At 39.6% G+C, this 20,925-nt stretch overlaps 1 protein-coding gene across 16 annotated transcripts in view; it reads right to left on the bottom strand.

Moving 5' to 3' along the window:
* TAMM41 (TAM41 mitochondrial translocator assembly and maintenance homolog) overlaps positions 1–20,925 on the bottom strand; it is a 166,539-nt gene that overhangs the window by 125,852 nt on the left and 19,762 nt on the right. For 4 of the 16 annotated variants that reach the window (XR_010589433.1, XR_002888392.3, XR_010589432.1 and 1 more), the window contains exons 5-8: positions 17,905–18,050; positions 16,138–16,303; positions 14,924–14,986; positions 3,348–3,453 (exon numbers count right to left, since the gene is read on the bottom strand). Coding sequence is in view for 7 of the 16 variants with exons in the window: in XM_005309065.4 (XP_005309122.1) it covers positions 3,377–3,453; positions 14,924–14,986; positions 16,138–16,303; positions 17,905–18,050 (452 nt within the window). In the remaining 9 variants the exon portion in view is untranslated. Of the gene's footprint in view, positions 1–119; positions 3,454–14,923; positions 14,987–16,137; positions 16,304–17,904; positions 18,051–20,925 lie in introns of those variants that run through there. The other 12 variants (XR_010589428.1, XR_010589429.1, XR_010589430.1 and 9 more) reach the window with 6 other exon arrangements.

Genomic DNA, 20,925 nt, shown 5'->3' with positions numbered 1-20,925 from the left:
AATATACATTCGGTTTGTAGATTCTTGTTACTGAGATTCTTTCAATCTTCACTCCCATGTTCAGTGAAAGGCACCTTATGAACCTAAATTATTTTTTCCACACAAAACCACTGTGGATATTTTCCTGATATAAAATATTTTTATTTTTTCAAAGTTTGATTACAAAAACAGAATACACATACACAGAAAAATACAATTCTACAGAGAAATACATTCCTTTTAATGATTTTTATCATGGACTAAATCCTGCAGCCTGGCGCACTTCCTCCACTTTAATGGAATGCAGGATGGCTCATCAGCACACTGTCAAATTGGGACTTAACTTTCCAGTGGGGTGATTACACTCATCTAGCCCTCCAACATCATACTTCGAGATATTTGAACCGTATAGGAAATAGGCTTGCATTTGTCTTGCCATTATCTCCTATTTCTACCTTTGCCATTCTGAATGGTGTCCAACATTCTTAAAAGAATTTGCTGCTGAATAAGCCTCATTCTTAAATCAGGAATTGATTTCAGAAAATTTGTACTCATTTTACTTCAAAATACATCATTTGTGGGATTATTCAAGTATTTGTTCCATATCTATTTTTGGTTAAGATAGTGGTATTTTGTACACAAGACTAGCAGGTTGTCGAGCAGAACCTTTATTTTTAAACACCCCCCTACCCCCCCCCCCAAAAAAAAAAATCCAACAAAAACCTGAGGAACTAACTAGTTATGTGCCCCAGCTCCATTGGTCTGTCTTTTGTTACATCTCAACCCCATCCTCCTTGTGTATGCCACTTAGTTAGATTCCCCTCTCTGAAGAGTTCACACTTTGTCCTCTTACTACTCCTAAAGCACAATGCTAGAGCTAGATATACAACTGTTTCCTAATCTGAATAATTTTTGTTGCAGAATATGCCACAGTTAAAAGCAGTGACACTTATTTTCTATTTAAAGGTGATGCAAGGATGACACTACCTTTCACCTATTATGTGGGGATGATATTCTTTTTCTTTGTGCTTGGAGACTAACCTGTTTTCCCAGTTTCACTTTCTCTTGCATTTCTGAATATCCTAGGCTTACTGATTCATAGCTAACATACTTAATAGTATGAAGCAGAGACTTACTATTATAATATTGGCAACTCATGGAAGGAATGGGTTTTCAGGCATTCTCCTTGCGGTCTCTACTTTCCCCTCCCCCTCCTCCCCCCCCCCCTCCCGAAACAATCAATATGGAAATTTTAGCCTAACATGTATTCCTGGAAGTTTGGAAACCTAAAGCCTACCACTATCAAAAAGTATACACACTACAGAAATGTTTATCCGGTTTCCTTGCCCCTATTCCAAGATTTGTAACCAACTACTGATGGGTGACTAAATGCTAGGAATATACATATAGGAAAGGGAGTTAATAGGAACAATGGCTTTGGGAGGATATTCATTGTTCTGTATTACCAGTCTTATTCCAATAAAGCTTTCAATGGAACAATCTAGTTTTATTTACTGACTCTAGATTTAAAATTTAACCACTTTAAGCTCTTCAGGATTTTAAAATCATAGATTGTAACATCTGTTCAATGGTGATGAAAGCAGAACTGAATTAATGAGCCATCTTACAGTATCAAGTATCGGGGGGTAGCTGTGTTAGTCTGTATCTACAAAAACAACAAGGAGTCTGGTGGCACCTTAAAGACTAACAGATTATTTGGGCATAAGCTTTCGTGGGTAAAAACCTCACTTCTTCAGATGTATAGGTTTTTACCCACGAAAGCTTATGCCCAAATAAATCTGTTAGTCTTTAAGGTGCCACCAGACTCCTTGTTGATCTTACAGTATGTTATTTCCTCAGCTTCCCACTCAAATTGCCAAGCTGCATGATATGCTTAAATTACTCCTTGGAAATAGGTAACAGCTGGTTTTACACCCTCAATTCCTTTTGAAATTTAAGATTTTCCTAAAACTTCTAATTAAATGAAATCAAATGATAGATTTCAGAAATTAAGGTTATGCAACAAAAGATATAGTCTGTGGGAAAGTTACTTTTAAATTCCTAACCTCTTTATATTAATGTTTTTCCCTTATTGCAACTGCCACTGGCTTTAAAACCAGATCAAATAGTGAGAAAAAGGATGCCCCTGTCAAGACCCTTCATATGGAGAACACCTGTTAAGAAAAGTCATTTTTGGATAAGTAAGTAAAGCCACTTGATCCAAAGAGAAAAATGAATTCTCAAACATTCCCATTATCTACAGCAGATACATCTAGAACACCATATCAAAGATTCTCTTTACATTAAAAGGTCAATGCCTCCACTGACCGCATCTTTAATAACTTATTGACAAGTAATAGGAATATGGTAGTTGAATCTCTTTTGTAAAGCTGATCTGATTAATTGGAGGAAAATAGGTTCTATCCTTATGGTCAATATTTTCACACACATTTTACAATTTACATTAATCAAGTAGTTTATACTGTAACTAACAACAATTTCCATGATTTTAACCAGACTGATTTTAAAGTACTTTGTGAGTTGGTAGTGCAGAACACTTAAAATATATTGTGTAACTTACACATTACTGGACCCAGAAGCTTAATGAAAATTGACCTTGTTTTGAAATATAACCTCCCAGCCACTACTTGGTTGTGAGTTATGTTGCTGTCAACTAAAAGGATTGCCAAGAATGGCTGACCTTTAAGATACCTTACCGGCTCGTAACTCTTCAGTTACCTACGCTCCCAGACATGGCACACACAGTGAAATATATCCTCCAAAATGCCTCTCTCTCATTAAGTATTTTCTGGGTTGTGAGAGAGAAAAATGTATTCTTGATGGATCCCACTCTGCAGAAGGGTTATAGAGTAAATATTGCACTCTTAAAATACATGTGTGCTCAAATGGACTTAATATAAAAAAGAAAGCATTGTATGGGGAAAGTTTTAATATCTAGTTAAAATTCAACTGGACCCCACAATTCTATAAACTCCTCAGAAGAGACTGGAGAAGAGAACAAGATAAAGCTTGAGAAGAAAGTTTTCTTTTCCAAAATAGTCCAGATTCTATCAAACATACAGGAATTTTATTTGTTTGCTTTCAGATGTGCAAACAAGCATTTCTGGCAAATGTATTTCAGAGTCAAATCTCTAATACACACAGGAAAACCTTAAGTATACTTGCAAATGAATTCCCTCAGCCTTTAGCAAATTATCTGCACCCAATGAGGTCCGCACCCCATGTGAGAAAGTATTTGTGTATACATAGTATAATTATTGCTACCTATCCACAGTTTACATAGGTAGATAAAGCAACAGGTACCAACTGCACAATATTTGCAGAGAAAAAGAGGTCTGTTTATTTACCTATACATAGTATGTACACAACTTGGACATCAGGAAGTCTTCCTTAGCCATCCTTTTGTCATTTTATACATTTTCTTCATACTGTAAGTCACTGATTTCTTGAACCCTAAGAAAAAAAACAAGACAGGTAGAACTTAGGAAGAGAAACAACTATTTAGTTCTTGAGAAAGCCTTAAGCAAATCTCCAAATAAAGTACTTCCCTGGAAAGGTGACCAAAGGCTATTTGTATTGCAACAACAGATACCTAACTTTTCCTTTTCTTGACAGATCCATGATATAGTAGCTAATAGAGGCTGATGGCATGTGAGACAGACAAAATTGACAAATTCCGTGGATAGCAACAGCTAAGAATGATAATGCATGTTTCAAAGCAAGGTAGGCACTGTTCACCTGGAAGTGCTTCTGATGACAATAAGAATCAAAATGAGTAAAGGACTGAAGTTATAATAGTATATATATATGCAAACATATCTGATTAGGCCAGGGGACCAAGTTGCAGCCTGTTACTCCTAACACTTCTGAAGATACCTGCAGTGATAACTCAGGAGGCTTTTGCATTGCATATCCCTGCTGAACAGCTTGTCAAGCATTGCGGTCTCCCTTCTCCGTCACCCACTGCATGTGTTCTGCTGATTGGGAGAGCAGGACGACATGGGAGTGGATGCAAAAAAGTTGATGGAGACCATAAGTAATGCAGCAGAACATGCTGGCCGAGCAAAGGCAGAGCTGAACACTAGAAGGACTGTCTGGGGAAGTCAGAGCAGGGAGCCGAGGGGCCAGGGCCATCACTAGATGACATCTGAGAGGGGATCCTGAGTCCAACCAGCAAGGACTATCAGCGATTGGGGCAGAGGTCGAGAAGATGATTAGGACCTGAAATAAAAAATTACGCTTCTCCCATTATAAAAAAAAAAAATCTTGAACTTTTCTCTTAAAACAGTCCTGCAATTGAAAGAGCCATGAACTGAAAAATGAAATTTGGCAAGGTAATAGCTCTCTGAGAAAAAGTGCCTCTGAGTACCGCAGTGAAAATTTGTTCTGATTTGAGCTTTTTGGAGTAGAATGCTGCATATCACTTCTTCATTAAGTGTGTAAGGAAGGACATTGCACCTGCACACATGGCTAGTTTTCATGAAGGTGTGCAAGGGCTGAGCCAGAGATCTAAAGTAGCCATTTCCTCAGTACTTGTGCACATTCTAGGTGTGAAGGGCTGAGGGGCTATTTCTGTGTACTTTGCAAGATGCACCTTTAGTTGCTCAGTTCCTAAAGTTTGCAGAAGAGGAGTCCTCTCTTGTGGGCCTAATGTGAAAGGGACATGATGTTCTGCTGTGTTTAACCATACTGTACCAAATTATGAAATTTAAAACAAAGTATTGCTCATTTTTGGCAAGCCAGCAAAGCTTTGAGGTCCTGGAGAGTGACGTTTTTTATGTTTGTCTGACCTCCTCCCCCCAGTTTTTATTTAAAAAATACTATAAATTCCCTACATTATGATCAGTGAAGTAAAGTTACAGGGTTAAGCACTCAGAAGTCTGAAAATCAAGATTTTAAGGCTGCACAACTATAGTTCTGCTCCCTTGTACGTATGCATCAAAATGTACTCTAAACTACATATTACCTTTTCTACAAACTTATGTATGGATATCATGCAGAACTGTGCACTACCCTATATGCCAAACTAACAAAGTACATTAAAGTCATTTAACCATATTTGCTAAACATACTTCAGTATAACAGAAGCGTGACAGCTTGCTGACACAGATAGGCAACTTAGATTCAGAGTTAAGTGTATCATCCACTGAATAGCATCTTTGGAAAGGTGAAAAGAAGATGTTGTACATCTGACTCAATTATTAAAATATATCTTAAGCAGTAATCAATTTCATATAAAAGTATTTTAAATAATATTTTAAGTCAAAGAAATACTGGACAATTAATATAATGAAAGAAGTGCAAGTGTAGATACAAATAGTTACAAGATATTACTTGAGTACTGAACACTGTAGAAAAAGTATGATAAATTGCAGAAATAATGGAATTATGTCATTAAAAACTATAATAATGGACATGCTGGAAAAGGCTGAGTTAAGGATGTGCATGCAATCTTAATTTTTGTATTTATTTACTTGAGTACCTAACTGTTCAACCCAAACATTAACAGAGAACTTTGTTTGGAATATGTATCATACGTACCATACACAATACTTTTCAAGTTAAAATGTACATAGTTGCATGCATATGGACTCTAGCGTACTGCAGTCAAGAAAAATAAATGAAAAATAATCTGTTATTTGCATTATGGTACCATCTAGGAGCTTTGGTGATGGATTAGGACCCCATTGCGCTAGGCACAGTAAAACAGGAAAAAAAGGTAGTTCCCGTCCCAAATAATATTAAAATTGCCTAAAAAAATATGACCCTGTTGACTACTGCCCAAGCTACTAGTGTACCATACACCAAGAAAACACAAACCTCTAATACTGAAGTTACTGTATGTAAAAATTATGTTCTGCCATTCCAATGAAATCAATGTACGCTCACTATAACAACAGTATGGCAGGTGGAGTATCAGCAGTAAAGCAGTTATATCCCTGCAGGGCTCCTTTGCTGTATTGGCACTGCAGTCAGAAAAGCCAGCCGGGTCTATCTGCTTGCCAACAAGTACAGCCTCTTGCAGCTGTTGAACATTAAGATATTTTCTTAATATCCTCCCTCCAGTGAGCACTCTACTGAACCCCACCCACTTGAGCCTTGAGACTGGAATCTTATGTAATAAGATGCTTTATATATTCCTATCCCAACCCATCATGTTAGGAACAAAATGCAGGTTCTTGCATATAGCCAACTTCTTATAACAGCCCTCTGGGTGATGAGTCACATCTGTAGTAAAAGTTAATGGTCACAATTCTACCCCCGTTTCAGAATCTGTTTGAAGATATACTCGTGAGCACTTGGACAACAAGCGTCTTTCAGCTTTTACTATGAATCCAGGATTACTTGGTGCGTAGATCTCCCTTCTTCCCCCTTAAATTTTTCCATCAGACGATGCAGAACAAAGACTTAAAATAATGCACATGGACATACACAACTGCAAACGTTTTTGGGGATTGAGCCATAAGAGGTTGTAAGAGGATCCCATATCAATTTTTTTGTAAGAGTAAGGGGTTAGCCCAAATATCCTGGAATGCTGAAATTAAGCCACTTTCCCAAACTTCCCCTGTAGCTACAGTAGAGGGGGTATTCTTCACTTCCTGTCATGTACTCATGTTCAGGATTAACGTATGCACTATCACAGCGGCTCTCAACCTTTCCGGACTACTGTACCCCTTGCAGGAGTCTGATTTGTCTTGCGTATGCCCAAGTTTCATCTCACTTAAAAACTACTTGCTTACAAAATCAGACATACAAGTACAAGAAAGTGTAACAGCACACTATTACTCAAAAAATGCTTACTTTCTATTTTTACTATATAATTATAAAATAAATGAATTGGAATATTGTACTTACATTTCAGTGTATAGTGCATAGAGCAGTATAAGCAAGTCATTGTCTGTATGAAATTTTAGTTTGTACTGACTTTGCTAGTGCTTTTTATGTGGCCTGTTGTAAAACTAGGCAAATATCTAGATGAGTTGATGTACCCCCGGTAGACTTTTGTGTACCCCCAGGGGTACACATACCCCTGGTTGAGAACCACAGCACTATTAAACAGCTGCATTTACAGTGAAGTGGAGCAGTGGTTAATATTTGCTGTTGTCTGGTTAACAGCCACTGCACCAAACAATGGATTTCAACATATAAAGGCTGCTTGCATGTAATTACAGCAAAGCCTCCAAAAACATGAGGCAAATTTAGTTTCCAATTCTCAGAAAGCATCTCTTATTTAGGACAACACTCAAGCATGTGTGTGGACTTCAATGGAACTTCAGCAACAAAGATTATTTAGTTTGAAATATTTTACCTATTAAACCTCACCCAGTCCTTTAGAGTGAAATAAAATGAAGAGTAGAAGCAGAAAAGTCCCTTGGTACATCTAACTGACATGTATGTGTCAACATTCAATAGAATGTATGTTTGTCTCACAGAAACCTCTCTCAATGATTCATTGCGATCAATATAATAAAGTGTGATTTTATTTCAGATGAAGTTTCCAAACTCAAAAATATCAACATACAATTGCTCCTTAAGAGCAACTAAACATAAAACTTTCAAAGTTTTTAGTTCCACAAGACTATACAGACTCCAGCTAGGAGGAAAAATAAATCAAATGATGGTGCCATCTCTAATAGAAAGCAGACCAGAAATCTCCCCACAGACTACAGAAATTATATAGGCACATTTTCAAAAGCTAAATAGGGCATTTAACAACAAACAAAAATACAGAGCTCAAGCTCAATTTGAAAACCACACTGGCCGAGAAAGATGAAGGACAGTCCTGTTAGGTGGGTTGAAATTCTTTGTTATGACTGTGTACTCTGCCAAATAATGTTAGCAAACAAACAGTGTGCCAGCTAAGTAATGACCACCACCCTGGATATAAATTACTCTCACTTTAACAGTATGGTATAGATTAGCTTGTTAAAGGCTGGATTGTAGATGTTTTAGGATCCACAGTTTCTTTTTGAAAGCAGCAAGACTATTACAAAAAGCAACAAATATCCTTTACTAATTCTACTAATTAAACATTTAGTGATTACCTGGGAGCTTCTGGAGTATTGATACATTATATCCTTTTCTAAAGTCTGAACTACCAATCACTGATTTTCAGCTAGCATGATGGTAGGAAAAATTAACATCAACGTTACACAAATGTACTAGGGATGAGATTCCAGAAATCAGGCCTTGCCAACATGGTTGCCAGGAATAGAAGGAAAATGAATGAAGAGCTTCAAACCATTGATTCAATGGCTGGCATTGCCACTCATCTATATGCTTCCCAGTATCACTATAACTGGACTGTGTGAGAAAGAAGGGTGTAAGGGACAGTTGGATATATAAGCGAAGATCCATAACACTTTTTCACGTCTGTACTAGTTCAAAGTCTTCTTAGGAGAATTAGAGTTAAAAGAGAGATACCTTTGGTAAGGAAAAGAGTAACAAAATCAGTATCTTTAGGTGTAACGGAATTAAAATTAACTCAACTCTCTAAGGCCTGTCCCTAGAACAGATTTGTTGTATTGTACTATTAAAACAACTGCACCGCTATGGATTGGCCACAAATTTGTGTACTGTTCCTCAATAAATAAGAAGAAACTGGTCAGAGCTAAAAAAAGAGAAGTCACTACTCTTTAAATATTAAGCAGTACAGATTAGACATTTGAAGTGCATGTATTAGTGACAGTCCTCTAGCAGCAAATATCTAAAGTATTTATGAAACGTCAACCGAAATTGATTCAAGTTCTCCTTTAGAACATACTGCTTCAGATTGATGGAACAATCACAAAGATTTAATGAGCCTCACACTTGGAGAAAAATATAAAGCGGTAGTAATAAGCAAAATAATTCTATTAATATTTAATTTCTAAGCAAATGAAAAAACATTCTTTCCTGAACTCCAGGAGAAATCTAGCATGATACAAATGTAAACTAAATATTTATTACATCTACAAACTTATGTTAAAAGAAAGTTAAGGTTGCGAAGTCAAGCACTCTGAAGTTCTGAAATATCCAGTGGCAACCTTAATCTGGTCCCCTTGTAAACCTTTAATTCCACACTCATGTATGACTTTTTCTCCTACAGAACCCCTGCCTCAATTCAGTGCACAAGATGGATGGTTGTCTGGGGATGAATCCGGGCTGTGTAGTGAAAGGTGTCGGTAGGACCCCTGCCCTTTGCTGCAGAATTTGGAAGGGGCGCAATGAGTTAGATAGAGTATTGCCGGAAGATACAGGAGTCTCAAGGTTTAGGCAGTTGAATACCACCCCGGAGAATTGAATTCTACTTCTGCACTGCCACAGAGTTCCAGTGTGATGGCACTTAACCCAAAATTTTTGTAAGTGGCCTCGAATTGGACATTCCAGACAGTGAGGAGGAACACAATGTGAGACACCTGGTGTCAGATTTGCAGAAGTGCTTAGCGCTCACAACTGCAACTGAAGTTGACTGAAGCTTTGCTCAAACATATAAAGTGCTATAAAGATGCTAAGTATTCTGGAAATTCAGGCTCTTGAGTTGGGCACCCAAAATTAGGAAACACCTATCAGTTTTGGCCTTCCTCTCTTCCTGCCTCCATTCTGAAGCTGTAAAAGGGGAATACCATGACCTCAACTCCAAGGGATGTTATAAAGATAAAGTAATTGTGAAGCAGAATGCAGGGGGGTGCTGGAGCCAGAGGTTGGGAGGTAGCAGAGAGGGAGAAGGGTGGACAAGTATATAGAAGCAGAGAGGGAGGGAGAAACAAACGCCCAGGAGAAATTAATAATTTTGTATGCAGTACAGGTTTTGGCCTGGAGCTACACATTGCATGAAGATACAAAGAAAAACTGAGTAACTACGCACTTACTAAATGATGCAGGGGTCTTGTGGGGGGGAGGGGGGCGGAACCAGCAGCAACCTTAATTGGAATTTCCTGACTTTTGATGCTTATCTTTGCAACCTTAGCATTCTTTTAACCTTTTTTTTAATTTAATTTCCTAAATGCCTTTAATAAACAAACAAAAACCCAACTTGGGTCAGCAGCAGGGTTCAGACCTTTACATCCATACCACTTGAGCTCATGGAGTAACTGAGAGGATAACAGCCTACTTCTGCTACGTTGACCATCTCTAGAAGGGGATGAGACACCTTGCCAGTGGGTTTGACAACTATTTGCAGACAGGAGAGGCATGCAGAGACTCATGATTCCTGGGTTTATTTTCAGGTTCTGGAAGGGAGTAGCTGTAATGGTCACTTATCCTTTTGCCCCTATGTCCCTCAGCTTCTGCCCTCCTCCCCCAGGGCTTCTATCCAACCCTACCTCCTTCACACACCCCAGGCTCCTGCCTCCCTGCTTCTATATACTTGTCCACCCTTCTCCCTCTCTGCTATCTCCCAACCTCTGGCTCCAGCACCCCCCTGCATTTAAATCAAGTAGCTTTCTCACTGCCTGGGCAAAGGTAGGAGGAGTTCTGAAAGCACAAGAGAGTCTCCCTACTCAGCCTCTGCAGCCCCAAGATAGAGCAGGCTCAGTGCAGACAATCTTCCAAGCATTTAGAAGTCTCCACTAAGCATATGCAAATGGACATTTTACAGAGGTTCATAACTTGGCAAATATGGTAGAATCTTCCTGGGAAGGGCAAAAGGCAAATCCCTGACCCCATCGCAACCCCCTCTGATAAATTTCAAGTCTCTGGATCAATGCATGACAGCGCTAGAGCCCCGCAACTCAGTGGTTGAAAGAATTTTTGTTAAAGGGTCAAAAACAACCAATTTTTCCTCAGAAACGGCTGAACCACTGAAGCTGAAACCTTTCCAATACTGTCACCAGAGACAGACACCCAGCCTGGTAGATTTCAGCCCCAACACTTAAACTTTGGCAGTCATAAGCCAGTGAAAACAGGGTCTTCCATTGGGAAGTGTCACACAACAGTAGCTATACAGGCAGTTCTTCCAGCTCTGCCTACAAGAAGAAAAGGATTCTGGGCTTCTTCCATATTGCAACATGGTTTAGAAAAGCTGCTCAGAAGCAGACTTTGCAGAGATACGGCACTTTTTCTGATACATGCTTTTTATAGAAGGGCAGGTTTGAGACCTCAAATTGTTCTATTCACTCCGATGTTAAAATTAGCAATGACCACACCTCAAGAGGTATGGTTTTGGTAGGCATCCAGAAGTTCAGATCCTTATCCAAACTTCCCTAGGTCTGGAGGGCTCATCTCTGCACACTTTAAGGCAGGCCAGTAATCCTAATAGATCAATCCTGTCTATTTTGGTGCTTCTGCTTTTGGCAAGAACTAGGTAAGAGGTGTCTGAAAAAGGGGAGGGAGGAAAGAAAAGAGAAGCAAACCTTTCAAGACTCACTGGGGTTTGGGTTTGGTTCAAGTTTGAGGCAAAGTTTCGTGCCCATTTTTATTTGGCCTGAACCAGCACATCCAACCCTTCGTTTCCCAAAGTAACATGGAAATGTGGAGAGGGTTACCAACTTTTTCAGGGATAAATGTAATCCCACATGACTGGCTAGTTAAAAGGCAAAAATGTTGTTTATGGTAAGGTATGAAGTTAATGATACTGTGTATCTAGGCACAAAACCAACATTAGAGAAGAAGGTGAGAAAACAGATCTCAAGATGGCTCCTGATGGCTGTAAGTCTGCGAGCTATCGATAAAACATATTCAGACTCACAAAGCAGAAAACATTATAGAGCTAACAAGTCTTCATAATGTGTTTTTTAGGGTCCCAAAACACAGGTAGCTACATCACAGAAATCCCTGTAAGTAGCCTGCTGAATAGGCATGGAGAAGGAACCACCAATGGACTGTCCGAAGTGGGTCCTTCCAGGTGAGAGTTTAGATCAGGGGTGGCCAACCTGTGGCTCCGGAGCCACATGCGGATCTTCAGAAGTTAATATGTAGCTCCTTGTATAGGCACCGACACCAGGGCTGGAGCTACAGGCACCAACTTTCCAGTGTGCCAGGGAATGCTCACTACTCAACCCCTGGCTATGCCACAGGCCCTGCCCCCACTCCACCACTTCCCGCGCCCTCCCCTGAGCCTGCTGTGCCCTCGCTCCTCCCCCCCCCCCCAGCCTCCTGCATGCCACGAAACAGCTGATCCGGAGGTGCAGGGAGAGAGGGGGAGGCGTTGATCAGCAGGGCTGCCGGTGGGCGGGAGGTGCTGGGGGGGGACCTCATGGGGAGCTGCTGACGTATTACTGTGGCTCCTTGGCAATATACATTGGTAAATTCTGGCTCCTTCTCAGGCTCAGGTTTGCCGCCCCTGGTTTAGATACTCAGGCGGTGCAATGTGGGGAAGCCTGCACTGCCGTCCATGACTCATACTGTAGCAGTTTGTTTACGAACAGTCTCATTCCCCCAGGCAGTCACCTAACTTTCACAAGCACTGAACTCAGAGACATTTTTGAAGGTTTAAAAACCAATATTTTGTTTTAACCAATATTTTGCACTTCTATAGCACCTGCTATCTGTGGATCTCAATGTACTTTATGAAGATGAATGGATCAAATGCTACATGAAGTAGCTAAATGTTATCCTTACTTTTACAGAAAGGCAAATTGAAGCACAGAAGTGTTAGGTGACTTGCTCTAAAATCACACCAGAAGCCTATATCAGAGGCAGGAATTAAACTTCAGATCTTTCAACTCCTATTCCTGCGCTTCAACATCAAGCCCATCTTTCCTCAGCTTCAGATGCATTTCCTTCTTTTGACATATTTGAACTTCACAAGCCAGTTCTGTACATCTAAAAATACTACTGTATTAATCAGTAGCGTGTGCGTGTGTGAAAGAGTGAGACGCACACCCTGTACACATGTGAGAGAGAGAGAGAGAGATGCGCATTGCCCCTTTAAGTATGCTGACCCAACTTTAAGCACACTGCCTTTTAAAGTAGATCAGCAACTTGAGACAGCAGCTGCTGCCAGCAGCTCCCTCTGTCCTGAGCCCTGCCGTGTCCCCCCACCCCCCGTGGAGATGGGGTACCGGAGCGGGAGAAGGGGGACACCCTGACATTAGCACATCCCCCCCAGCAAGCAAGAGGCTCCCAGGAGCAGCTCCAAGGCAGAGGACAGGAGCAGCACACGGCAGTGGGAGGAGGAACAGCTGAACTGCCTGGCAATTGATAGCCTGCTGGGCCGCTGCCACAGAGGGAGCTTATGGGAACTGATAGGGGGGCTGCCGGTCCACCCTGCTTCCAAGCCCCCTTCAGCTAGCTCCAACAGGCTGCTCTTTCTGCAGGCAGTGGACAAAGAAGGCGGCTGCCAAACAACGTTATAAGGGAGCACTGCGCAACTTTAAACGAGCAACATAACGAAACAACCTTAACCGGTACGACGTTAAGTGAGGAGTTATGGTATAACTGGACTCAAACATCATGATTTAAAAAAAACAAAACACATCAACCTACAAAGTACAATCATCCCTATTATAGAATTATTTTAGCCAAAATAAGATCGTAATGGTCCTGAACACTGCAAAGCACATTGCTTTTAGACAGGCAACAGGCATAACATTTGGAATAGCCAAAAGATTGACGCTCCCTAAAAGTGGGGGGCCACCGGTGCCCAAACCATGTCCCCACCCCATCCCTTCTCCCTGAGGTCCCACTCCACCTCTTCCCCTTTTACGACTGGTAAAAAGTGATTGAGCTATGGTCTCCTGGCTCCCCCTGTTCCAGCACCCCTGAGTCAAGATGGATAACAGCTCTGGAAAGTCAATCCTTTAGTGTGTGGTATGGAGAATAACTTCTTAAACCATAAACACCATAATTTTTATATTATCTACATTTGGAAGGTAGGGGACATGTACATGAGCTACAACCTGCATCTAGTCACCGTTTTGCGCAATGTAAGGATTTTTCTTGAAGGGAAACTTAGAGAAAGCTCTAATGTGCTGACCAGTGATCCTGGCTTAATGAGGGCCCAACTCACCCTACTACTGTCTACTCAGTAACAGCTTAGGCTCTAATATATTTCACTCTAAATTAGCTGTGAGGTAAATAGTTTTTTAAACTGGAAGACTCAGAACATCTTCATATTAGATCCACTGTAGGAGGCAGACAGGTAGCACATCAGGATGGGGTATCCAACTATCGAGAACGTGATGGGGTTTTTTTTGATGAAGGAGGAAAAGTCACCCGATCTTCATGTGTTCCCCCACAGCCAATCAATTATTTTCCCTCAATCAGCTGGCCTTTCCCAGCCCAATGTATATCTTTTTAATTTGAATATTAAACAGAGTTAAGCCTTTTCTCATGTGGCTTTTATCTGTGAACTCTTTTTCTAAGACAGTTCACTTTTTTTTTTTTTTCCCTTTAAGAACATGAAAGTATTGGTCTCTTAACTGAGGCTCACCAGCGATAGAGCAGTTTTGACTACTGGGTGGATCTAATGCTTGTTTCTGTCAGAGGGATTGGTCAGAAACGTGATATGGCAAAATATTTATTTTACATGTAGTCTGAAACTTCTGTCAGTAAATGCTTAGCTTAGTATCATTTTTAGGGCAAAAATTCTAGTCTCTGGTCTACATTGCGAATCTCTACACTCATTCTGCTCTCCCCGCACGTGTAGAAATCCTGAGGGAATTCTAAAGGAATTTTACTCCTTATGGGAGTTCACAAGGAGAGCAGAGTATCGGTACAAATTAGTCAAGTGCCCTACAGAGCAGAACTCTAAAGTAATATATTTTTTAATATCACATCTCCACCACACCCCATTTCAGATTCCCTTTGTCTTTTTATGATTTCCCAATAATCATAGAAAATAGAGAGGCGATTACTAGTGAAAGTTTCCGGTGGCATCTCTCTGTTTCCCAAGACCAAAAAGTCTATAATTTTAACTTCTGTAACAGAGAGCTTGAGGTCTTAAAATTTGTACTTTCCGAAACCAAAAGACCCATTTGTATATAATGGCAGATGTCCTTACCAGCTGTTAGTATGGTTTTAGAACTCTGTATTAGACTGGAAGATCTCACAATTCCTGAAATGCCTGTGTATAGAGAAAGGATATAAACACACAGATGTTATCCATCTTAGTCTTAAAAACAAAATTAAAAAAAAAAATCACAATTTAACTATTTTCCAGTTATACAATAAAGCATCCTGGAAGTAAAACTTACAATTATCTTAACAAAAACTTTTTATTTTGCTTTGTCATGCTCATTCGAGAATTTGTTCCAAATGCTCTTAAATTTTTTTATACAACATGACATTGTTTATATGGAAAAACAATATTGAAGACTTGGTAGTAATTAATAGAGTTTGATTCCATTAATTCAATCTTCCCCATTATATTTCTGTACCCAGTTGCCCAGTCATGGGTGGTTCAATCAATCATGTTTCCTCAGCATGCACAGTTTCAGCAGGGCTTTGTCATTTCATATTTCACTGCCTGGGCTTGTTAAAGAATTGAACAAACTATTTCGATATGAAACTGTGTTTTCACATTGTGTTTTCACATTGTGTTTTACACCGTTTTCTCCTGTCCTGTGTCAGTCTTATCTATTTAGATTATAAACTCTTTGGGGAAAGGCCTGTCTACTCCTCTCTGTTGACACAGTGCCAAGCACAATGGATCTTCATTCTTGGTTAGTCCTTAGACACCGCTGTAAAAAAAAAAAAAAAAAAGACATCCCACATATGTGCTAATTATAATGTGAGGATTTTGCAGTTTGTTGGAGTTATTCTTCCAAATTCAAATGAACTGAGTAACACAATACACATTTGCATACCACTGAAGCTCAATATTTGATTGAAACTATGCATTTGTTCTCACAGGGAAGATAGTCCTCTCAGGCAACCAGAAAATTAAATGTTCTAATTCAACCAAGTTTCTGTTTAAAATGATTTCTTTTAGGATTTGAAATGGGAACTTTATATTTTTTCATGTTAATTTGGACAAGTGGAAGTTGATATACAAACATGAAGTTTTTTGAGAACGTGTTTGCATCTACTGTATCCTAAAATTAAGCATTTGGGTACAATGTAACATCTCCGAATTGTAATTTCTCTCTTCTGCCTCTACCACTCTAAATTGATGGGCTGGATTCTCTTAAGCTGTTTCCATGTAGTATAATAAAACTAATTCTTAAATATATCACTTCCAATCAGAGACTGCCTCTCATGCATCCACAGACCTACCCTGATGTACCACTAATCCACAGTCAGGGTCATGGGCCACTTTCAGTAAAACCTCTTCCACATCTCTGTTCTTCCCAGGAGGGTCCACAAAAGAAGTTATCTTTTGTTGAAGAGTCCTCGGCAAAGCCATTAGCTGCATGAATTGACCTTCTGGACTTTTATCGATCTGAACATTACAAACACAAAAAACAAGGAAAATTGTGAACTCAGTCACATGTATTAAAGATGGTTAACACAAAATCCACACGTTTCCAAAGTGAGCACCGATGGTTTTGGCTATCTTTGGTCCCTGCTAAAGCTGTGTTGATCATAAAGCTACAAATTTTCATATATATGCAGAAAGATAATGCACATACGGAGTCGTGGGCAACAGAAGTGAGAGCTCCCACTGCTTTTCCAGAGCATAATCTCAACCATTACCTTGAAAGACAACCTAAGCGCAAGAGTCAATTTTTAGGTAGCCATCCAATTTGCACATGCTATCTTGCTGATAGTGCAAGCAAGTTAACACAATTGCATATATGTATTTTTAATTTACTCAAATTACTCTTAAATAAAATAAATGCAGAAAACAAATATAGTCTCAAAGACCATGGAACTGTGCTGAATATTCCATGTGCTGAATATGTTCAAGCATTGAGCAAAATTATTAATGTCATATATAGGAATTCTCACTATTTTACAATTAGTTTTCATTAAAACTGTTTGAAAAATCTCTCTCTCTCATCTGCATTAAACTTTGCATCATGTCTGGCTTATGTAACTTGAAGGAAATGTTTTGGTGAACACCCTTTGCTCAACATTTTTCAGTTTTTTATTTTCTGAACTTACTAGTAATTTAAAAAAAAAAAAAACACTTCTCATCCCAAATAAGAGATTCCATTCTTCAAAGCAACAGTTAACTTAAAATACTTATTCCATTGCAAAGTTCCTCCATGCACTGAACTGAGATGAGGTAACTGTTACTGATCTGCAACGTATGGTTTTGATTGCTATATTTCAACAATCTTTAGAATGTACACAAGAACGTGCACACTAGGGCTGAGTGAACAGATTGGACAGGAACACACACCCTAGTGTTGTTATGCAAGTCCACAATCGCCTGCAACATGGGATGAGGGGGTAATTCAAAAGGGCCAGCATTTTCATCTGGTACTTTCTGCTCTGATGATACACTTTCAAGCCAAAGTGTTATTCTTGGTCATCCACTTCCTCCAGGACCTTCTCAGGCTACCTGAATTCCGGGGATGGACATCTGGAGTATGGGATGATGCCAGGACTCAGTTTGGGTTTGGTTCACTGAACTGTGTGGCTAGAACTCAAACTTCTCTGGATTCACTGAAACCTAGGCTAATTTGGTTGCAGATAGTAATACCTATAAGTTATTTATTGTCCAATTCTATGTTGCAAACCACCTGTTTTTGGCCATCACACTCCATAATCTGCTGCTTCTGAATGGCAGTCATTAAGCCACTTGTTTTAAACCGGCCTCCTCCCCCTTGCCAAGACTCCCTCATTCAGCAGCAATACCCAATGAGACGTTGAACGGCAGCTTACTGTGCATGAGAGCTAAACCTTGTTCTTATAGACTGGTATTTGTGCCAAGTCTGCTAATTGCTGGAAGTAGTTGAGTAACAGAAATATAATAAATGTAAACGAGAAAAAACAGAGAAATTCACACTGGCACATTGTGCAATTCCTGTTCTCTGTTTAAGTAATAAAGCAATTCCACTTGTGGGTTTAAAACGTACAATGTAAACCATTTACCTCTAGCCTGCCCAGCTGGTGCTTATACACCACTTGAGGGCACTCCTGTAATATGTTACTGTAGAGCTTCTGAAAATGGGGCACATTCGGTTTCACTATGTTTAGCACCTTTGACCTGTCTTCTCCAATTATCATTCTGAAATCACCTAAACCAAAGAAAGAAAAATAGTTAACTGACAAAAATCAGAAACAGAGAACACAAAGCCATGGAACCCACAGGGGATTAACATGGCATAGAATTAGATACCAATCATCTGAAGCTGTTTATGCTCCGATTATTCCAAAGCCACATGCACTCCTCAATGAGGATTGTCTTCTAATAATGAAGTACTTTCCAGACACCTGCCAGCTCAAGGAGAATAGCCTAGAGATGGCATCTGGTTCACACCATACTGTGCTTCCACTAGCCCACTGTGCTGACATTTTTACTTAATTAAAAAAAAACACCACACCACTAAGTCAATCCCATCTCTCTAAGATGGTTGAAAAGCCCAAATCCTTAACAAATGAAGTTCTTAGCTCTCACATGACAATCTTAACAAACAGCCAAGCGTAAAGTTATACTGAGTAGTGCTGGTGCTTTAGATCCTGAGATAAGCACTTTAAAAATACCAGAGGAAGAGAGCAAATGGTTTGCACAGAAGTCAATGGCAAGTGCATGCATGTATCTGAGGGCTGAATTTAGACCATAGTCAGCATCACATGACTAGTGTCACATTTCTCTAGGAATGAAATGCTTTGTAACGTACTTTAACACAACACAGGACTGAATATCTGTATTTTAGTATCTGTAATTTACACTTTTACTCATTTCCATCACCCCCCAATTTCCTTTTTCAATACATACTGGATAGTCAATCCATGTAGTTCCTAATCCAATCAATGGGTTTCAATGCATAGCAGACCCACTTGGCCAGCTCTGCAGCTCCTTCCCCCCCCTCTTCCTGCTGCTTCTAATCATCACATCCTTCCTGTCACTTGTCCTCTCCCTCCTCCATTTACAGCAGGATAAAATTTTCTCCTGCTACATCCATGAGGTGCAAAGTTCGGGGCTTCTTTCTTAGCAGGCCCTGCTGCTCCACATGCCCGCTGGCCATGCGTGCCCTCTGACCCTCACACCTCACCCCCAGCTCTGCACACTGATTCATCTTTCAGCTACCATTTTTCTCTTCTATCCTCCTCTCAGAAATGAAGACACTAGTAAGTATATCATAGACATGGTAATTTTTCTACCTGTTGCATCATTTCATGCCTTCGTGATCATAACCACTAATATATATATGCTCACCCGCTCTGATCAAACATTTGCCCTGCCCCCTAGTCCCACTGCTCTTTTTCACAGGTAAGACTCTTCTGTTAAGCACTACACACCATTTCTTAGTTCTTTCTACTGCAAGACTGATATTACTTGTAATATGGAAGTGCCTAGAGCAGTGGCTCTCAACCTTTCCAGACTACTATACCCCTTTCAGGAATCTGATTTGCCTTGTACACCTCCAAGTTTCGCCTAACGTAAAAACTACTTGATTACAAAATCAGACATAAAAATACAGCACACTTACTGAAAAATTGCTTACTTTCTATTTTTACTATACAATTATAAAATACATAAACTGGAATATAAATATTATACTTACATTTCAGTGTATAGTATATTGAGCAGTATAAACAAGTCATTGTCTGTATGAAATTTTAGTTTGTACTGATTTCACTAGTGTTTTTTATGTAGCTTGTTGTAAAACTAGGTAGATATCTAGATGAGTTCATGTACCCCGTGGAAGACCTCTGTGTACCCTCAGGGGTACACGTACCCTGGTTAAGAACCTCTGGCCTAAAGGGTCCAAACAGGAATAGCCTCATCATACTGCACTCAGTCTCCAAAACAACCATCCAGGAGACAGAACTCACTCTGATTTGAATTAAGGCACAGCTAATAGTATTATGTGAACAGCAACAAAATCTTGAATCAATTTTTGTTTCCCCACACTTAAGAGCTGAATACTGCAAGGCAGCAATTTAGTTTTATTATTTAGTTTAATGGATACTGTGCTCTCCTTAGCCTGTTCGCCCACAGCCTCCAAAGAAATAGTCCAAGTAAATGGCTCTAGCTGAGAGCAAAACAAAGCCCTGTCATGCCAAGCACAGCAGAACTTACAATCACTGTCTGCCCAAGATGCAGTGTGTTTCAGGGGTTTAAAAAGTAACTCCATAAAGCTCATAAACAACTTTATTAGGTAAAGAAATACAAAACATCAGTGTCAAATATACCATGTAAGATACTGGTTGTCTCAAAGCAATTGAGCAGGCGATATATAAAACTAGTTTGATCTACTGGGATTGTGAAAACAGTCAAGTTTGAGTACAATAGCAACAAAGCAAATGCTGTCCATAAACACCTCATCAACACTCACCTATTTTCTCAAACATCCCAAAATTGGAATGTTACCACTTCAAATTTTATTCAGGCAGTAAAGCCAGTTCCAAATTTTTTTAATCAAATAACTGATCTCCCACTTTTCTATTAACTGTGTCGTTACTTACGATAGACAAGAATTATCCTGACCACTTACGGTCAGTGCAAATCCCACAGCACTTTTCAGAGGAGACTCGGTCAGATGCCAACTGGGGTGATTATGTAACCCACCAGTAAGTGTGCCTAGCTAAAACACCCTTTACCATTTCACTTAGATACGGTATCCTTTTTTCACTTTGTGATGGTTCAATGCATAACACTTTTCACCCCAGAGGGCGCTGCATTTCAGTCGTGAGTGAAGTGATTCATATATAACTTGTGGAGTGCTTTGAAGTCTTTTAAATTAAAACTTCTGTTATGAATAAACTCTTCTCTATTCCATTCTTCCAAAATATTAGAAGATTGCAAGAGGGAATATAAAATTACATGAGGATGGATTGTTTTAAAAACTGATAACTGCGAACTTGAACAGGATTTCCATAATTAAAATGGCAACTACATTTTTAGAAAAAGCTTTTGATAAAAAATAAGTTGCAGAAGAATTTGAT

This window comes from Chrysemys picta, chromosome 7 (genome assembly GCF_011386835.1).
Source record: "Chrysemys picta bellii isolate R12L10 chromosome 7, ASM1138683v2, whole genome shotgun sequence".
Classification (NCBI taxonomy): Eukaryota; Metazoa; Chordata; order Testudines; family Emydidae; genus Chrysemys; species Chrysemys picta.
This window is presented reverse-complemented; position numbering and strand designations above follow the sequence as displayed.